This window comes from Cetorhinus maximus, chromosome 6 (assembly GCF_964194155.1).
Source record: "Cetorhinus maximus chromosome 6, sCetMax3.hap1.1, whole genome shotgun sequence".
Classification (NCBI taxonomy): Eukaryota; Metazoa; Chordata; class Chondrichthyes; order Lamniformes; family Cetorhinidae; genus Cetorhinus; species Cetorhinus maximus.
In genome coordinates this window covers 15386609-15406349 of record NC_135884.1, presented here as the reverse complement: position 1 = coordinate 15406349, position 19741 = coordinate 15386609, and the positions used below count along the sequence as shown (strand labels likewise).

Genomic DNA, 19741 nt, shown 5'->3' with positions numbered 1-19741 from the left:
TCCAATCCTCTGTAGCGAGAAGCAGGCAGTAGAGTTTTAGAGGCATGGCAGGTTAGAGATGGAGGCATCTGGCCACTGTTTTTGGACTACAGTAAGAAGCTCTGAGTTTGGGGGCTATTAGCACTGAAGTAGTTATAATTCCACATTCATTTTCAGGAATGAGGTCAAGTTGGGGAGTGCCATCTAAATCCTTCTGTGTTATCTTGCAATGCATTCCACCTGGTTTGTTATCATAAGTGTGTTTTTTTTCTCCATTACACTTTCCTCCTCAAGGTGTTGACATCTTCTTGCTAGAGTACAATTTTACAGGTGTTGCAGTACTCGCCATGCAGTCATTTTTTGACAAGAAGTTGCATCACAACTGTGTCCAAATCTGTTCTCACCCAGTGGGCACGCATTCACTTCTAGCACAAGGAAATGAATTACTTTCCCTTTTTGAACCAGTGACCAAATTGTGCACTCCCGGCTCAGGTTTGGCGGAGGCTCAACGTAATTCAGAGCTTCCAAAAAATGTACAAATGCTAAGCTTATGGTAAATTGTCTTTCACTGTGTCTTTTTCGATCCGAATTTCAATTTAGATTCCAAATGTGAAAGTTCGGTTTTGAAAAGACACACTAAAACTTATTTTCATTGCGCATTCTTCTCAATAATCCTTTTCCTTTTTGCTTTCCTCAGAGAAAATTTGCTGGCACGACAGGGCTCAGCCCTGGATCAAACCTTATTGGGTCACACTGGGCCCACTGACATAGACGTTGCGATGTTTCATCGACCACAAGATGCAGGTGGAGGAGGAGGTGAGATTATTACAAAATGTCGCTGTGTGTCAATGGAAACATTTAATTTAATCTCCCTTTGTTACGTTAGTTTATTTTCAAATACATTTTTTTCAACAGGTTTCATATTTGCGCCACATAGATTACTGCTGATCTGTGAAGGTTTCTATGATTTACTTAATTGCTCACTTTGGCAGATAGCAGTGTCAGCTTTTCCTCATTATAGTCATCAGCAGGGCACCAGGCCATGTTTAACAAAATAAAAACCTTAAAATAAAGAAAACTCATTCAGTCCATCAAACCGCTCCTTTCATGTGCCCCACACAGTCTATCTCACCATTGACTCTACCCAACTGTTTCTTTTATTCTTTTATGCGATGCGAGTGTCGCTGGCTAGGCCAACATTTGTTGCCCATCCTGAATTGCCCTTGACAAGATGGTGGTGAGCCACTTTCATGAACCGCTGCAGTCCATGTGGTGCAGGTACACCCACAGTGCCGCTGGAAAGGGAGTTCCAGGATTTTGACCCAGCGACAGTGAAGGAACGCCAATATATTTCCAAGTCAGGATGGTGTGTGGCTTGGAGGGGAACTTGCAGGTGGTAGTGCTCCCATGCATCTGTTGTCCTTCTGCCCCACTCGTCAATGGTACACAGGTTTATTGACTGTTTGGCCAACCACAGTAGGCAGGTAGGGGAGCAGCTGAGTTTTTTGGAAAAAGGATAACAGGAGAGGAAATTCAGCCCCTTCATTTCATGGCATTTGAAACTGCACATTATCATTGATATCTATGCAGACAATATCTGGAACAAGTACCTTATTTAGTCCAGAGTATTTTCTCTGATGTTATTACATGCAGTTGGAAACAAACATGTAAACAAAGCAATACTAGTGTTGACTTTAAGAGGCACTAAGAATCCTCTTGAGAGGGGATTTCTCATAGAACCTTCAATGATTTGGGTGCTGATGGAAATGAGTTAAAACGATGGCCACTGGCATGGCTTCTTGGGTTTGGTTTGCTATTTTGTGTCTGACTGAAGGAAGGCTGACCTGTCAATCCAAACATATGGATCAAAAGCACTTCCCCAGGGAAGGTAGCAGTTAGAGCGGCAAAGTGCTTTGCTCCAGCTGATCATTCTCGACTTTTGAGCAGTTGAGTAACCATAAAGCTGTCTTTGCTGAATTCACCCAGGCCATAAAAGGGGCAGGTTCAGCATCAAGGGCAGAGGTCTCCGTGCCTACGGCTGCATCTTTAATTAAAGTATATATACAGTATATACTTGAAAATTGCATAACAGTGGACATCTGTTGCAGGACAAATGTATACCTGGCTCCAACATGGCAGCTTTGAAGTATAGTTTTCAGTGCAGGTATATTCCTGTCTGTTGTAGAAATTGAGCCATATCCAATGGTATATACAAACATACAGATTAGGAGCAGGAATAGGCCATTTGGCCCCTCAAGCCTGCTCCGCTATTGGATAAGATCATGGCTGATCTGATTGTGGCCTCAGCACCACTTTCCTGTCTACCTCCTATAACCTTTGACTCCCTTGTTAATCAAGAATCTATCTAACTCAACCTTAAAAATATTCAATGACCCTGCTTCCACTGCTCTCTGGGAAAGAGACCCTCTGAGAGAAAAAAATTCTCATCATCTTTAAACATGAGCAAAAGAGCTGAACTCCACTGGTGAGGTGAGAGCAACTGTCCTTGGCATCAAGGAGCCCTAACAAAATTGGAGTCAATGGGAATCAGGGGGAAAACACTCCACTGGCTTGAGGCATACCTAGCACAAAGGCAGATGGTTGTGGTTGTTGGAGGTCAATCATCTCTGTCCCAGGACATCACTGCAGAAGTTCCTAAGGATAGTGTCCTAGGCCTAACCATCTTCAGCTGCTTCATCGTTGACCTTCCATCATAAGGTCAGAAGTGGGGATGTTCGCTGATGATTGCACAATGTTCAGCAGCATTCGTGACTCCTCAGATACTGAAGCTGTCCATGTCCAAATCCAGCAAGACCTGGGCAACATTCAGGCTTGGGCTGACAAGTAACAAGTAACATTTGCTCTACACAAGTGCTAGGCAATGACCACCTCCAACAAGAGAGAATTTAGCCATCGCCTCTTGACATTTAATGGCATTACAATTGCTGAATCCCCCACTGTCAACATCCTGGGGGTTACCATTGACCAGAAACTGAACTGGACTAGCCATATAAATACTGTGGCTACAAGAGCAGGTCAGAGGCTAGAAATCCTGCGATGAGTAAATCACTTCCTGACTCCCCAAAGCCTGTCCACCATTTACAAGGCCCAAGTCAGGAGTGTGATGGAATACTCTTCACTTGCCTGGATGAGTGCAGCTCCAACAACACTCAAGAAGCTTGACACCATCCAGGACAAAGCAACCGTAAACATGCACTCCCCCTACCACCGACGCACAGTGGCAGCCGTGTGTACCATCTGCACTGCAGGAACTCACCAAGACTCTTTAGTTAGCATCTTCTAAACCCACGACCACAATCATCTAGTAGGACAAGCAGACAGATGGGAACACCACCACCTGGAAGTTCCCCTCCAAGCCACTCACCATCCTGACTAGGAAATATATCACCGTTCCTTCACTGTCACTGGGTCAAAATCCTATAACCCTCACTAACAGCACTGTGGGTGTACCTACACCACATGGATTGCAGCGGTTCAAGAAGGCAGCTCACCACCTCCTTCTCAAGGGCAGCTAGGGATGGCAGCAACCCCCACATCCAATGAATGAATGAAAAAAACCCTCTCAACATCCATCCTGTTAAGTCCCCTCAGGATCTTACATGTTTCAATAAGATCACCTCTCATTCTTCTAAACTCCAACAGATACCCTCTCCTCATAAGATAACACCTTCATCCCAGCAATTAATCAAGTGAACTTTCTTGGATCTGCTTCTAATACAGTTATATACTTTTTCAAATAAGGAGACCAATACTTTAAGCAGTACTCCAGATGTAGTGTCACCCACGCCCTGTGCAACTGTAGCAAAACTTCCCTATTTTATACATTTTCCCACATTATACTCCATCTGCCAATTTTTAAAAAAATCTTTATATTCAGCTGAGTATCAGTTGAGCAAGGGCAGTGGCCTGGCAGGCTAAGCGCCGTACAGATTCAAGTTAAATGAGATGCTCATAAGTGAACCTACATAGCGGTAGTTTCAGCTGTGGCTTAGTTACTGATGCTTTTGCTTATGAGTCAGAAGGTTCCATGACTAAAGTCCACACCAGCATTTAAGCACAAAAATCAAGGCTGACACTCCGATGAAGTACTGAGAGAGAAACAAAAACAGAAAATGCTGGAAAAACTCAGCAGGTCTAACAGAATCTGTGGAGAGAAAAACAAAGTTAACGTTTCAAGTCCGTATGACTCTTCTTCAGAGCGAAAGAGAAGTAAAAATGTGTGAAATTTATGCTGTTTAAGGGGAGTGGAGCAGGTGAAGTTGGATAGAAGGCCAGCGATAGGTGGGGGCAAAGGAAAGATTGACAAAGATGTCATGAACAAAAGGACAAAGAGGGTGTTAATGGTAGTGGTAAGGGCTAAAGGAGGTGCTGATAGTGGCATTAAGGTAAGAAAGCAGAATGTGATAATAGCAGGACAAGGGTAGGCACTCTGAAAAGAACAACATGAACAAGTAACAGATGGCCCTTGGGGGCAGGGTGAGGGGAGGGGATGGTGGCGGGGAGAGAGGAACAGAGTTGTTTCAGGTCGATGACTTTTCATCAGATTTATAATGTTGGCCAAAAACAAGCTGTAAATCTATGACCAGAAAGTATGAAACTGTTCATTTACTCACAGTAAAAACAGGAACAACCATTCAGGTTGATCAATATTAAACAGGTTGAGGAATTAACATTAACAGCATTGCATGTTGAATTTTTAAACAAGTTTTATTGACTCCACCTACACACCTGCTATCAACTGCATGCAGCATTCTCTTGCTAAGACCAGTTAGCAACCCTCTGTGAAGATTGTTCTCGAATTGTCACAGGAAAAGTATGCAACTAGAATGAAAGCGCCATGTGTACCACCTACTATAGCTTTTTCAGTCTTGCCCTATAGAGAACAAGTATTAAAGAAGCCTGATACAAAAGCAAAATGCTGCACATGCTGGAATCCTGAAATAAAAACAGAAAATGCTGGAAATACCCAGCAGGTCAGGCAGCATCTGTGGCCAGAAAGAGTTAACGTTTCAGGTCGATGATGACCCTTCATCAGAACGTTTCATATGTTTTGATGAAGGATCATTATCCACCTGAAACATTAACTCTATTTCTCTGCAAAGATGCTGCCTAACCTGCTGAGCATTTCCAGCATTTTCTGTTATTATTTCTTAAAGAAACGTGACCTTAGTACAGCTGATGTTAGGTAGCAAGGGCATGGAAACAAAATTATATCAACATCAAGCAGGTGATATGACTCAGGATTTCAAAGGCCACCTGCCTCCAAAGCACATTATTAAAAATTCATTCTTCAAATATGAGCATTGCTGTCAAAACCGGCTTTTAGCCCCCATCCCTAGTTGTCTACTGTGTGGCTTGTTAGCCAGAGTGCAGCTAAGACCCGACCACAGTGTTGTGGGACTGAAGTCACAGACCAGATTGGTAAAGATAGCAGATTTCCTTCCATAAAGAATATAAGTGAACCAGTTGGGTTTTTAACAACAAACTGACAGCTACATGTCACTTTTACTGATACCAAATTTTTACTTTCAGATTTTTCAAACTGTATTCAAATTCTCAAATTTCCATGATAGGCTTTGAACTGATGTTCTCTGGATTATTAGTCCAGATTACTAGTCCAGTAGCACATAACCATTAAAGTAGGGGGAGTGAAACCCACTTGAGTAGATCATTTCGCACCTGTTCTGCTTTAGCAGTAGCCTAGGCGGCAGTTAAACTCAACACCCTGTTTTCAAGAGTCTAGGAATGAATTATAGAACCATAGAAATTTATGGCACAGAAGGAGGCCATTTGATCCATTGTGTCCACACCAGCTGAAAAGGAGCTATTTTATTTAATCCCACTTTCTGGTTCTTGTTCCAAAGCCTTCTAAGTTACGGTACTTCAAGTGAATATCCAGCACTTTTTAAATGTGAGTAGACTATTCACAGATGACTCATTCACATTATTAATATGATGTTAAAGTAAATGATTACTGTTAGCATTAAAATAGCGGACAAGGAATGACACGTGGATGCATCTATTAAGAATTCATCCACTTATATCGCCAGCAATAATTTCTAGGTCATGGGGATAAGGAAACTGAAATTTATTCTATAGTCCTCAACAGCATACCACTTGCCTTGCTGGTGAGCTAAAACAAATTCTCCTGTCTAGTCTTTAATTTTGAATGATTTTTGTCATTCCTGTGCACAGACCAGGATTCCGACACTGATAGTGATCTGTCACTGGATGAGGAGCGTAGCCTTTCTTTAGCATCGTCAGAGAGCGAGGAGAATGAACGATATCGAGGGCGGTTTCCACGCCGATTTAAAGGGGCAGCAAACAGTGAACGGCTGCTTACTGACCCCCTGCACACAACCCCTAAAGGTGAGTAGAAAATGGCAAAGGAAAGCACAATGTTTTGTTGGATTTAACACAAATACCGTGAATTTTAGCTGGAAAGATGGATTAGAAGAGAAACACTCCCTTTTGATAGAGGAGATGATGTTCTCCTTTCTGTCATGGGCATTTTATCACAACACTGTCATTTAACCTCTGAGGCTTGCGATCAAATACAACTCTGACAGATGAAATCTAGATCTTGTTTCTCTGTAAAATTGGGTAAAGAAACAACCTTTTTAACTTTGAGACCTATGTTTGAATCAATGCAACTTTCACACTAGAGCATTTAACTCTGCACGTCTATGTCCATGAAAGTGACTTTGGTCTTTGCGCTGAAACTGAACTAGGAAAGCCAGGGCCCAAGCTGATTCTGATTAAACCAAAAACAGAAAATGCTGGAAAAACTCAGCAGGTCTGACAGCAACTGTGGAGAGACAAACAGGGTTAACGTTTCGAGTCTGTGTATTCCTTCTTCAGAGCTAATGAGAAGTAGAAATGTGATGAAACTTATACTATTTAAGGTGAGGTGGAGCAGGTGAAGCTGGATAGAAGGCCAGCATTGGGGGTGGGCTAAGGAGAGATTGACAACGATGTCATGGACAAAAAGACAAAGGGAGTGTTAATGGTAGTGGTAAGGGCTAAAGAAGGTGCTGTTGTGGCATAAAGATAAGAAAGGAGAATGCGTTATTAATTGTCTCTCTTGTTATTGTCAATCTCTCCTTAGCCCCCATCTATCGTTGGCCTTCTATCCAGCTTCACCTCCCTTAAACAGTATAAGTTTCATCACATTTCTACTCTTTAGCTCTGAAGAAGGATTATACAGACTCGAAACTTTAACTCTGCTTCTCTCTCCACAAATGCTGTCAGACCTGCTGGACAGGGCTTTCCGGTGGTCGGGCGGGAGCAGCCGGGAAATGGCCCGCTGCCCGCGATTTTACTCTGGCTGGCCAATTAACGGGCAGCCAGCGTGAAAGGCACGCTGAGGAGCTCAGCGCTGTGGGGGTGGGAGGAGCACAAGCGCTAAAGTCTGCACATGCATGGGGGAGCGTGCACTGAAAGCTCCCTGAAGGCACAGAGCTGCCAAAGGGAGCTGAAGAATTGTGGAGACAAAAATAAAGTTTTTAAAAAATGAGAGAAACATGTCTCCACATGTGACACAGTCACATGAACAGGAACATATTAAAAATGATGTGTACAAATTTTTTTTTAACTACTACCGGAAACTTCACCCCACTCATAAAAATCCAAACGCCACCTTGCCAATTCGCCCGCTCACCAACTGTAAGATTGGACGGGCAGCAAAAAATAGCTTTCATTTATTTGATTAAGGGCCTTAAAAGGCCTCTTAATTGTCAGTGGGTGCACTGCCGACTGAAATATCGCACAAGTGCGCGATGAGACGTCGGGACACTCGCCCGACATTATCACGCGGTATTTTACACCCGATTGGGTCGGGCACGTGCCCGTCGCGGGATGTAAAACCCTGCCCGCTGAGTTTTTCCAGCACTTTATTTTTATTTCAGATTTCCAGCATCCACAGTCTTTTGCTTTTATCTTATTCTGTTTGAAACTTGATTGAGACTCCCCTGAGTGCGTGGTTTCACACCACTTTGGATTCACACTAGACATGATATCAAACCAATGCAAGATCAAATCTGCATTACTCCCTTTGGATTTTGGGCACTTACAAACTGACCGAACCTCAATGTAGAGCACAGGGTCTTTCTCTACTTGACTTTCTAAATATTTAAGCGTTTAACTGTTGGGATCAAACTCTACATCACCTGTATCCAGGCTGGTACACAATTCTAAAACAAGACTTGCAGTTCCATCTGGGCAGCCTGTGTAAATCCAGGTCTCCTGGAAGCAGAACTGTTTTAGTACAATCTCAAGCTGTTGCTTGTTGCCAAGTTCTACATCTATAGTTTAGTCCTAATTGCACAGAGAAGTCACAGGATGTTTGGTTTCAGGAATAGATGTGTCACAATGAGATTTGTAGAGGATATGAATGGTCCTGCATTGATAGTAGAAAGGAACTTGGGCAAAAAAATATCTAGTCCAAGTAAAGTTATTGAAAACTTGATTAATACAGTGCTAAATATATATAGTATCAGATCCTGCCATCTTCGCCTCCCCAATTGATACCATAATGTTTTATCTCAGTTATATCATGAGCAGTAGTCCCAATTAAAGTTGCAAGCCTGGGACATCATTAAATTCTGCATAAAGCACCTGCTAGACTGCAGTTCTAAACCATAAAGCATAGTAAGCAGTAGCAGTTGTGAAACATCAGTAATTGTACAGATACTGCCATTCCTGTGACCTGTGGCTATTGTGTTGCCTGGGTGCAATACAAGAGGAAAACTGCAGAAGGAGAAGCACACCTCACCCCACCCCCTTAACGGAGCCGCTCTAATTTTCTAAGATAAAGGCAAAATGCTGCGGATGCTGGAAATCTGAAACAAAAACAAAAAATGCCGAAAAAACTCAGCAGGTCTGACAGCATCTGTGGAGAGGAACACAGTCAACGTTTCGAGTCCGTATGACTCTTCATCAGAACTAAAGAAATATAGAAATGTGATGAAATATAAGCTGGTAGAGGGGGTGGGACGAAGAAGAGTCATACGGACTTGAAACATTAACTGTGTTCCTCTCCGCAGATGCTGTCAGACCTGCTGAGTTTTTCCAGCTATTTTTGTTTTTGTACTATTGTCCTTTCTTTGGTTTCAGTAATAGCTGAATACATTGGGTGTATAATAAAGAATATAATTTTCTAAATACACATGAGCAGCTGATTAATCACTCACATCCCCCCTTTGTAAATGCTAATCTGTTAATTGTTCATCTGAGCAGATGCATTTAGCACCTCATTATTCACTCGCTAGTGTACGCAGTGTTTTGAGTGTCTCGACACCCTCATAAATGCTCCTATTACCAGAATGTAAAACAGCTCTTGTAAATAAATTATGGTAAACTGTATGGGGCCTCTTGAGAAAAGAAATTATACCCTGCAAGTATTATTGCACAAACGTTTAACATGTTTGGATCAAATTCGTATGTGGACATTAGCCGAGAGCAGGATTGGGCTCCATGGTCTAATACCTACTGAGATGAACTCGACTTATGCATGAAGAATAACTACTTGGACCAACTACCGAAGGCCACTGGAACCTGTGCCGCAGCTGGATTCAGAGCACTCGGTGGAGTTGGATGAATCAAAAGCAACAGGAAAAATATAGGCTGCCAAGTTACAGCCAATTTGGCAGTGTGGACTAACCCACTGGTTGGTAGATTGGTACCACTCAAACGTATTTCACTTCATTACCTTGCAGCCAACAGGGAAAGCATGCATTCATTCTATTGTCTGTGCTGGATTCAAATCCTGGACAAAGAGATATAGAAAAGGAACTTTTATACAAAGAGAATTTTAATATAGTTATATTATGCATACCTCCTAATATCACAGTCTGAAATTATTCATAGTTAATATAAATGATGTATTTGTGCAAGTTCCGGATCTAGTTCTCGGCAATGAAGTAGAACAGGTGGCGTGATTTTCAGTAGGAGAACATCTGGGGAATAGCGATCATGAAATAATTATGTTAAAAGTAGCAATGAAAAGAGACAAAGGAAAATCAAAGGTGAAAATATCTGACTGAGAGGTCATTTCCCCTGGCTGGGGAATCTAGAACATGGCACAGTCTCAGTTTAAGGGGGCAATCATTTAGGACTGAGATGAGAAATTTCTTCACTCAAAGCATTGTGAATCTTTAGAATTCTGCACCCCATCATTGAACATATTTAAGGCTAGACAGATAGACCAAAAACCTGTCTACCAGGGAATCAAAGGATATGGAGAACAGGTGGGAAAGTGGAGTTGAAGTCCATGATCAGCCATTATTGTATTGAATGGAGGAGTATGCTTGACGGGTCAGATAGGAGGTCTACTCCTCCTATTTCTTATATTCAATGGGGACGATTTCTCACTATCTACTCTGCTTAGAACCCTCATGATTTTGAACACCTCCATCAAATCTCCTCTCAACTTAGTCTTCTTTAAGGCAAACTGCCCCAGTTTCTTCAATAGATCCACAGAACTAAATTCCCTTATCCCTGGAACCAGTTTCATAAATTTTTTCTGTGCCCTCTCTAATGCCTAAATGTTGTGACCAGAATTGCCCACAATCTCAAGTTAAGGTTGAACGAGTATTTTATGAATGTTCAGAAAACCTTCCTTGTTTATGTAATTTGTGACCCCGTTTATAAAGCCCAATATCCTGCTTGTCTTAATAACCACTTTCTTAACTTGCGTTGCTGCCTTCAATGATGTGTGCAGATATCCCCCAGGTCCCTCTGCTCCTGCACCCCCTTTAGCATTGTATACTTTATTTTATATCACCTCTCCTCATTCTTCCTGCCAAAATATATAATCTTACACTTCTCTACATTAAATTTCATCTGCCACTTTTCTGTCTACACCAGCAGCCTGTCTATGCTTTCTTGAAGTCTATCACTATCCTCCTTACAGTTGTTATAAATGCTTATTAGTTCATGGTTCATAGTGATATTTTAGAGGTAATTTTTAGTTTTGGGAAGATTAAAGTCAAACTGTAGAAAATGGGATAAATGCAACTAAAGCAGCTTGAAGACTATTGCATTTAAAAGGCTGGGGCCATGTTGACCTAAGGGGTTAACAGCTAGAAAAGCAAGATCATAAAAGATCAGGTGGGCTTACTTAGCTGGAGAATTGGAGACAAAGGGCAGAATTTTGTCCTCGGATGGCAGCCGGGCCCCACCGGCTCGACAGTGGGCAGACAGCCGACCCCCACCATAGCGGGGCCCGCCGCCATTTTGAGTGGGTGGGCCAATTAAGGCCCGCACAGCAGCCTACCCGACAGGAAGTGCTATGCTGTTTTCTGGCACTGTGTGGTTAGGGCTCAGGTGAAGTCCCAGGAGCCGTTCGATGCTCTGTCCTGTTAGGGCTCTGAAGAAGTCTTGGGAAGCTGAGAAGGTGGCAGAAGATCACTGGCTTCATGATTGAGGGCTAGGGCTCAGAAGAAGATCAGGGAGCCATTTATAGCTTTGTGTAGTTGAGGAGATTGGAGCTTCATGAAATCCAGCGGCAGTGCCAGCCCAGTGAAGCTAGCCGGCTATTAGAAAGCTGAAATTGTGCAAGTAAGTAGAGGCTGGAGTGCAGACTTGGAAATCCAGGGGAACAGAGTCACGAGAGACAAGATTGAAACCCTGGGAGTTGGCCAGTTGTTGAGGCAGTCTGAGTTAGAGTGGCTTTGAGGGAATTTGGAGGCTTCATCTTCGAAAGTGAAAAGTTTGGAGTCCCTCATGAGGGAGACAGAGTTTAAACGAGATTGGTTGACTCTCAATGTTTACTGATGTCTGGGTGGGTTGTTGAGAAATCCATGTAATCTGCCTTGGTCACATCTGCCACTTACTGTGCACTATGGTGTTCGACTACAGTTTGCCTGTTAATTCACATGCACCTCATATTAACCCTGAATGTTAGAGTAAAAGATAGAGATTATAAATAGTTTTATCTTTCTGACCTTGCATGATAAAGTTTATTTTTGTTTGTTCAAAGCCCATGGAACCTTTATTCTCTTAGCAAGTGTCTTGAATCTCAAACTTTGTCCACTTTAAACAAAATGTTATTGATCCCTAACTGTATCGTAACAAAAACTTGGGGCCCTGGTGGTCAAGGATCATAACGCAGTTTACAATACTTCCAAGTTTTGTGTCATCTGCATATTTTGAAACTGTGCCCTGCACACTCTAGTTTGGGTCATTACTATCAACCAAGAAAAGCTGTGATCTGAGTACTGGCTCCCAAGGAATTCTGCTATATACCTTCCTCCAGTCTAAGAAACAACCGTTCACCGCTACTCTTTGTTTCTTGTCACTGCCAGTTTTGTATTAATGCCACCACTGTCCCTTTTATTCCATGGGCTTTAACTTTGTTGACAAGAGTGCAAGGCACTTTGTAAAGAATTTTTTTGCAAGTCCATGTTCACCACATCATCAGCATTACCCTCATCAACCCTCTCTGTTCATTCATTCATTCATTCATCTATGTGTGCTGTTCCTAAAGGCAGTTCCTTGACTCGTTGACTGCTGATGCTTTATCCGGAGCTGTTTTCTTCACAGTTTTTGTCAGCAGTGGTTTGTGATTCCACTCTCGGGCAGGGCGAGGAAGCAGGTCCTAATGTCTACCTCAGCCAGAATGGGAATCAAGCCTATGATACTCTTTCGAGTTATCAACAGTCACAGATTGCAACTCTTTCGAGAACAATCACAGTTCTTGGTTTTTCCAGGAGTGGGACATGAACCCACAACCCTCTGATTCAAAGGCGAGGGTGCTATGAACTGAGCCACAGCTGATGTTGGAGTTATTCTGAACCACATCTCATTAAAAGCAGATCCTATTACACTCAATCAATTTGAACACAACTTGCCTTAAACACAATTTGCCTTTATCAAATCCATGCTAGCTTTCCCTAATTAATCCGCGTTTGTCCAAGTGATTGGCCATTTTGTTCCAGATTATTATTTTTAAAGCTTTCCCACCACCAATGTTAAACTGAAGGGCATTATCTTTACATCCTTTTTTGAACAGGGGGTAACATTTGCAATTCTCCGGCACCACCTCTATATCTAAGGAGAATTGGAAGATTATGCCAGCATCTCCACAATTTCTACCTTTTCCCTCAGAATCCTGGGATGCCTCTCATCCAGTCCTGGATAAGTGTAACCGGCCTTTCTAATACCTCCTCCTTATCAATTTTGAGCCCATCCAATGTCTCAACTAGCTCCTCTTTCACTATGATTTCAAAGGCATCTTCCCCCTTGGTAAAGAGAGATACAAAGTATTCATTTAGTACCTCAGCCTTGCCCTCTGTCTCCGTGCAAAAATCCCTTTTTGAATCCTAATTGGCCTCACCAGTTCATTTACTACCTGCTACTATTTATATGTTTATTGAAAACTTCTGGATTCCTTTTTATGTTAGCTGCCAATCCCTTTTCATACTGCCTCTTTGTTTCTCTTATTTCTTTTTTCATTTTCCATATTCAGCCTGATTTTAACTTGTATTGTCAATCTGATATCTGTCATAGGCATTCTTTTTCTGCTTCATCTTGCTTTCTCGTCCCTTTTGACATCCAAGGAGCCCTGGCTTGTTTGTCTTACCATTCCCCTTCTTCAGAATGTACCTCAACTATATCCGAGCCATCTCCTTTTTAAATGTGGTCATTGTCCCGTTATGGTTCAGCCGCCAACCTTTAATTCTAATTTACCTGGGCCAAATAATTGCTTAGCCATAACCTGCTCACTGATGCTCAGTTTGGGTTCTGCCAGGGCCACTTAGCTCCTGACCTCAGTACAGCCTTGGTTCAAACATGGAAAAAAGAGCTGAACTCCTGAGGTGTGGTGAGAGTGACTGCCCTTGACATCAAGGCAGCATTTGACTGAGTGTGGCATCAAGGAGCCCTAGCAAAACTGGAGTCAATGGGAATTAGGGGGAAAACTCACCACTGGTTGGAATCATACTTAGTACAAAGAAAGATGGTTGTGGTTGTTGGAGGTCAGTCATCTCAGCTCCAGGACATCACCGCAGGAGTTCCTCAGGCTAGTGTCTTCAGCCCAACCATCTTCAGCTGCTTCATCAATTACCTTCCTTCTGTCATAAGGTCAGAAGTGGGGATGTTCACTGACGATTGCACAATGTTCAGCAGCATTCGCGACTCCTCAGATACTGAAGCAGTCCATGTCCAAATGCAGCAAGACCTGGACAATATCCAGGATTGGGCTGACAAGTGGCAAGTAACATTCATGCCACGCAAATGTCAGGCAATAACCATGTCCAACAAGAGAGAATCCAACCAATTGCTCCTTGATGTTCAATGGCATTACCGTCACTGAATCCCCCACTGTCAACACCCTCGGGGTTATCATTGACCAGGAACTGAACTGGACTAGCCATATAAATACTGTGGCAGCAAGAGCTGGTCAGAGGCTAGGAATTATGCAACGAGTAACTCACCTCCTGACTCCCCAAAGCCTGTCCGCCATCTACAAAGCACAAATCAGGAGTGTAATGGAATAGTCCTCACTTGCCTGGATGAGTGCAGCCCCCACAACACTCAAGAAGCTTGACACCGTCAAGGACAAAGTAACCTGCTTGATTGGCACCACATCCACAAACATTCACTCCCTCCACCACCGACACACAATAGCAGTGGTGTGTACCATCTAGAAGATGCACTGTAGGAATTCACCAAGGCCCCTTAGACAGTACCTTTCAAACCCTACTACTATCTAGACCACTACCATCTAGAAGGATAAGGGCAGCAGATGGATGGGAACACCACCACCTGGGAGTTCCCCCCGCAAGTCACTCACCATCTTGACTTGGAAATATATCGCCATTCCTTCACTGTCGCTGGGTCAAAATCCTGCAACTCCCTCCCTAACAGCACTGTGGGTGTACCTGCACCACAGGGACTGCAGTGGCTCAAGAAGGAAGCTCACCACCACCTTCTCAAGAGCAACTAGGGATGGGCAATAAATGCTGGACCAGCCATTGAAGCCTACATCCTGTGAATAAATAATAAAACAAATTTGTTCTTACCCCACTGAAACTAGTCATCCCCCAATTAATTACTTTTTTCTGGATTGCTCTTGTCCTTTTCCATAGCGAACCTAAACTTTATGGTACTGTGATCATTGTCCTCCAGATGTTTCCCTGACGCTTGCTTCACTTGACCCGCCACATTCCTCAGAACCAGCTCCAGCAATGCTCCCTTCCTCATTGGGTCCAAAACACTGACCTAGAAATTCCCCTGAACACACTTAAGAAACTTTTTGCCATTTACACTATTTTTTTAATACACTTTCATGTGATGTGGGCATCACTGGCTGGGCCGCATTTGTTGCACACCACTAACTGCCCTTGAAAAGGTGGTGATGAAACCACCTTCTTGAACCATCTCAGTCCATGTGGTGTAGGTACACCCACAGTGCTGTTAGGAAGGGAGTTCCATGATTTTGACCCAGTGACTGTGAAGGAACGGTGGCTATATAGTTAGAAATCAGGATAGTATGTAGGTTGGAGGGAAACTTGCAGGTAGTGGTGTTCCCATGTGCTGCCCTTGGCCTTCTTGGCGGTAGAGGTCGTGGGTTTGGAAGGTGCTGTTGAAGGAGCTTTGCTGAGTTACTACAGTGCATCTTGTAGATTGTACACACTGCTGCCAATGTGCGACAGTGGTGGAAGTGGTGAATTGTTAAGGTAGTGGATGGGGTGCCAATCAAGCAGACTGCTTTGTCCTGGATGGTGTTGAGCTTTTTGAATTGATGCTGCACTCATCCAGGCAAGTGGAGAGTATTCCATCACACTCCTGACTTTTGCCTTGTATCTGGTGGGCAGGGGCAGGCATTGGGGAGTAAGCAGGTGAGTTACTTGCCACAGAATTCCCAGTCTCTGCCTGCTGTTGTAGCCACAGTATTTATATGCTGGTCCAGTTCTGTTTCTGGTCATGGTAACCTCCAGGATGTTGATAGTGGGGGATTCAGTGAGGTTAATGTCATTGAACGTCAAGGGGAGATGGTTGGATTCTCTCTTGTTGAAGATGGTCATTGCCTGGCACTTGTGTGGCACAAATGTAACTTGCCACTTATCAGCCCAAGCCTGAATATTGTCCAGGTCTTGCTGAATATGGACATGGACTTATTTCAGCATCTGAGGAGTCTTGAATGATACTGAACATTGTGCAATCATCAGGAAACATCCTCACTTCCGACCTTATGATGGAAGGAAGGTCATTAGTGAAGCAGCTGAAGATGGTTGGGCCTAGGACGGTACCTTGAGGAACTCCTGCAGTGATGTTCTGGAACTGAGATGATTGACCTCTAACAACCACAACTATCTTCCTTTGTGCTAGGTATGGCTCCAACCGATTGAGAGTTTTCCCCCTGATTCCCATTGACTCCGGCTTTGCTAGGTCACATTCGGTCAAATGCTGCCTTGATATCAAGGGCAGTCACTCTCGCCTCACCTCACCTCTGGAGTTCAACTCTTTTGTCCATTTTTGGACCAACATTGTAATGAGGTCAGGAGCTGAGTGGCCCTGGCGGAACCCAAACTGAACATCACTGAACAGGTTTTTTGTGAGTAAGTGTCGCATGATAACACTGTCGACGACCCCTTCCATCACTTTGCTGTTGATCAAGAGTAGACTGATGGAGCAGTCATTGTCTGGGTTAGATTTGTCCTGCTTTTTGTGTACAGGACATACCTGGACAATTTTCCACATTGTAGGGTAGATGCCAGTGTTGTAGCTGTACTGGAACAGCTTGGCTGGGTGTGCAGCTGGTTCTGGAGCACAAGTCTTCAGTACTATTGCTAGAATGTTGTCAGGGCCCATAGCCTTTGCAGTATCCAGTGCCTTCAGCCATTTCTTGATATCATGTGGAGTGAATTGGATTCGCTGAAGACTGGCATTTGTGATGGGGACCACAGTAGGTGGTTAGACTCTATCTAGCTAGAGCTGGTCATTGCCATGCACTATGTGACCTGAATGTTACTTGCCCAAGTCTCAATGTTGCCCAGGTCTTGCTGCGTGCAAACACAGATAGCTTGAGTATCTGGGGACTTGCGAATGGAGCCGAGCAGTGTGCAATCTGCAGTATGCTTACAAATTCTGATCTTTTTTAAAAGAACGTTATTGATGAAGATGGTTGGTCCTAGGACACTCTCTTGAGGAACTCCTGAAATGACATCTTGGGGCTAAAATTATTGGCCTCCAGCACCACAACCATCTTCAGTTGAGCTAGGTATGACTCCAGGCAGTGCAGAGTTTTCCTGCGATTCCCATTGACTTCAGTTTTGTTAGGGTCGTACTCGGTCAAATACTGCCTTGTAAAGGACAAACACTCTTACCTTGCCAATGGAAGTGAGCTCTTTTGTCCATATTTGGATCAAGGCTATACAGAGGCCTGGAAACAAGTGGTCTTGGCAGGAACTGAACTATGTATTGGTGAGCAAGCTATTGCAAATAAATGCTGCTTGATAGCACTAATGATGACAACTTCTATCACTTTGCTGATGATTAAGAGCAGACTGATGAGGCAGTAGCTGGCCAAATTGGCTTTGTCTACCTGTGCAGTTTTCCACTTTGTCGAGCAGTTGCCAGTCTTGTAACTGTACTGGAACAGCTTAGTTTTGAGGTGCAGCTGGTTCTGGAGCATGAGTCTTCAATTTGTGATGCCCATATAGTCTTTGCTGTATCCAATGCACTCAGCTATTTCTTGATATTGTGTGGAGTGAATTGATTTGGCTGAAGACAGACTTATGACATGGTGGAGGCAGAGATGAATAATTCATTTGGCACTTCTGGCTAATTGTGTTTGCACATGTGTTAGCCTTGTCTTTTGCACTCACATACTGGACTCTGCCATTCTTGAGGATACAGATGTCTGTGGACTCTCCTCCTCCTCCTCCTCCACCTCTTCCTCCTCCAGTTAGTTACTTACTTGCCCATCATCATTCATGACTGGATGGACCAGGACTGGAGTCCTTTAATCTGATCAATTGGTTGTGGGATCGTTTAGCTCTGCCTATAGCACCCTGTTCTGCTGTTTACCATACATGTCCTATATTGTGACTTCTCCAGATCGGTGCCTCATTTTTAGATATGCCTTTTGGTACTATATGCTCCTCATTGCACCAGGATTAATTCCTTGCTTGAAGGGAATTGAAGAGTGTGGGCTATGCAGACCATGAGGTTACATTTTGGGTTGGAATATAATTCTGCTGTAGCTGATGGCCCACACCATCTCATGGATGCCAATTTTGAGCAGTTCTGTTCTTAATCTATTCCATTTAGCACTGTTGTAGTGCTACATGACACAATAGAGGGCATCCTCAGTCTGAAGACAGGATTTCATCTCCACAAGGACTCTGCAGTGGTCACACTCATGAACAGATGCATCTGCAACAAAACAGGTAAATTGGTGAAGATGAGGTCAAATAGTTTTTTCCCTCCTGTTGGTTCTTTCATCATTTGCTGGAGGCCCTAGCTTGGAAGCTATGTTCTTCAGGACTTGGACCGTAGTGGTGCCACTATGCCACGGACATTGAAATTCTCCACCCAGTGTACTTTCTGTGTCCTTGTCAGCATTATGTTTCTTCCAAGTGGTGTTCAACATGGTGTACTGATCCATAAACTGAGGGAGGGTAGTAAGCGGGTAATCAGGAAGTTTCCTTGTCCATAATTGCCCTAGTATTTGGAGCCAATGTTGAGGGCTCCCAGGTCGACTCCCTCCCCACTGTGCCACCACCTCTAGGTTGGGGAGCGGGGGGGTCCATCTTGCTTGTGAAACAGGATATACCCAGGGATGATGATGGTAAACTAATGTGCTGTGCCACTAGTTCACCTATTGAATGGCATCTTGTGTTTGCTTTGGTGTTTAGTACTCATCAAACTCTTGTCTGTTCCCCTTTACCTTTCAAAATATGTGGACAGCAAAATTCTTGTACTGTAAAATGCCCCAGTAGAAGTAATTATTCAACATGATGGCCTGGTAACAGTCATTCCAGTTGACAATATTCCATTTGATAACTCGTTAACAGTTTTGTGAATTCTTAATAGGCTTCTCAAGTGAACTTTTCTGCAGTCTGTAGTAACTGGAGGAGGAGGAGGATTAATTACATGTATTTATCAAAGAAGTATGTGTATGAAGAAGGTTAAGGAACCTCTCCATATGTCTCGTTGAATTGAAGAATAGGAAAGATTATGTTGAATTATATTTCGACAACTTAATTAAAGGTTTGTTTTAGGGGTGACAGTGATGTCTGTGTCAAACCTGCAGCATTTCCATGTTACTGGTTAACACACTACTACATGTACGTTCTCTTCCTCTTAGAATACTACAGCTAACTACCACAAACAAAATATTATGAAGGAAGAAAAATATTTGCTGTAAATATAAATGGTACAAAGTATCATCAGTGCTGTTTGGAAATCCCTGTCACATTTGAGATTAGCACTGAATGATCAATTAAAGAGCCAGAGTTGTAAGGACACTTTTTACCCCTTATTTTGCAAGTCTGGTAAAACCTGTGGAAAATAGAGTTAACCTACAGCACATTGGGGTGACAGCACAATTTTGTATTACTTAGCGTAACATGTCAACACAGCTTTGGCATTGAACCAGCTAACCCAAGGGACCATATCTTATACACAAATTTGACCAGTAGCTCAAACATGAAGAGACATGCACACACAAGGTGGCAAAAATTGTTTCAGTCTTTATTGTGCCTCTGGATGAATCTGAACTATTTGTGAACTC

General features: G+C 43.2%; 1 protein-coding gene across 1 annotated transcript in view; it reads left to right on the top strand.

Moving 5' to 3' along the window:
* The window catches only part of celsr3 (cadherin, EGF LAG seven-pass G-type receptor 3), a 289689-nt gene that overhangs the window by 265370 nt on the left and 4578 nt on the right, over nucleotides 1–19741 (top strand). Inside the window, exons 31-32 of the mRNA XM_078543033.1 lie at nucleotides 677–783; nucleotides 6196–6369. Coding sequence (XP_078399159.1) covers nucleotides 677–783; nucleotides 6196–6369 — 281 coding nt within the window. The remainder of the gene's footprint in view (nucleotides 1–676; nucleotides 784–6195; nucleotides 6370–19741) is intronic.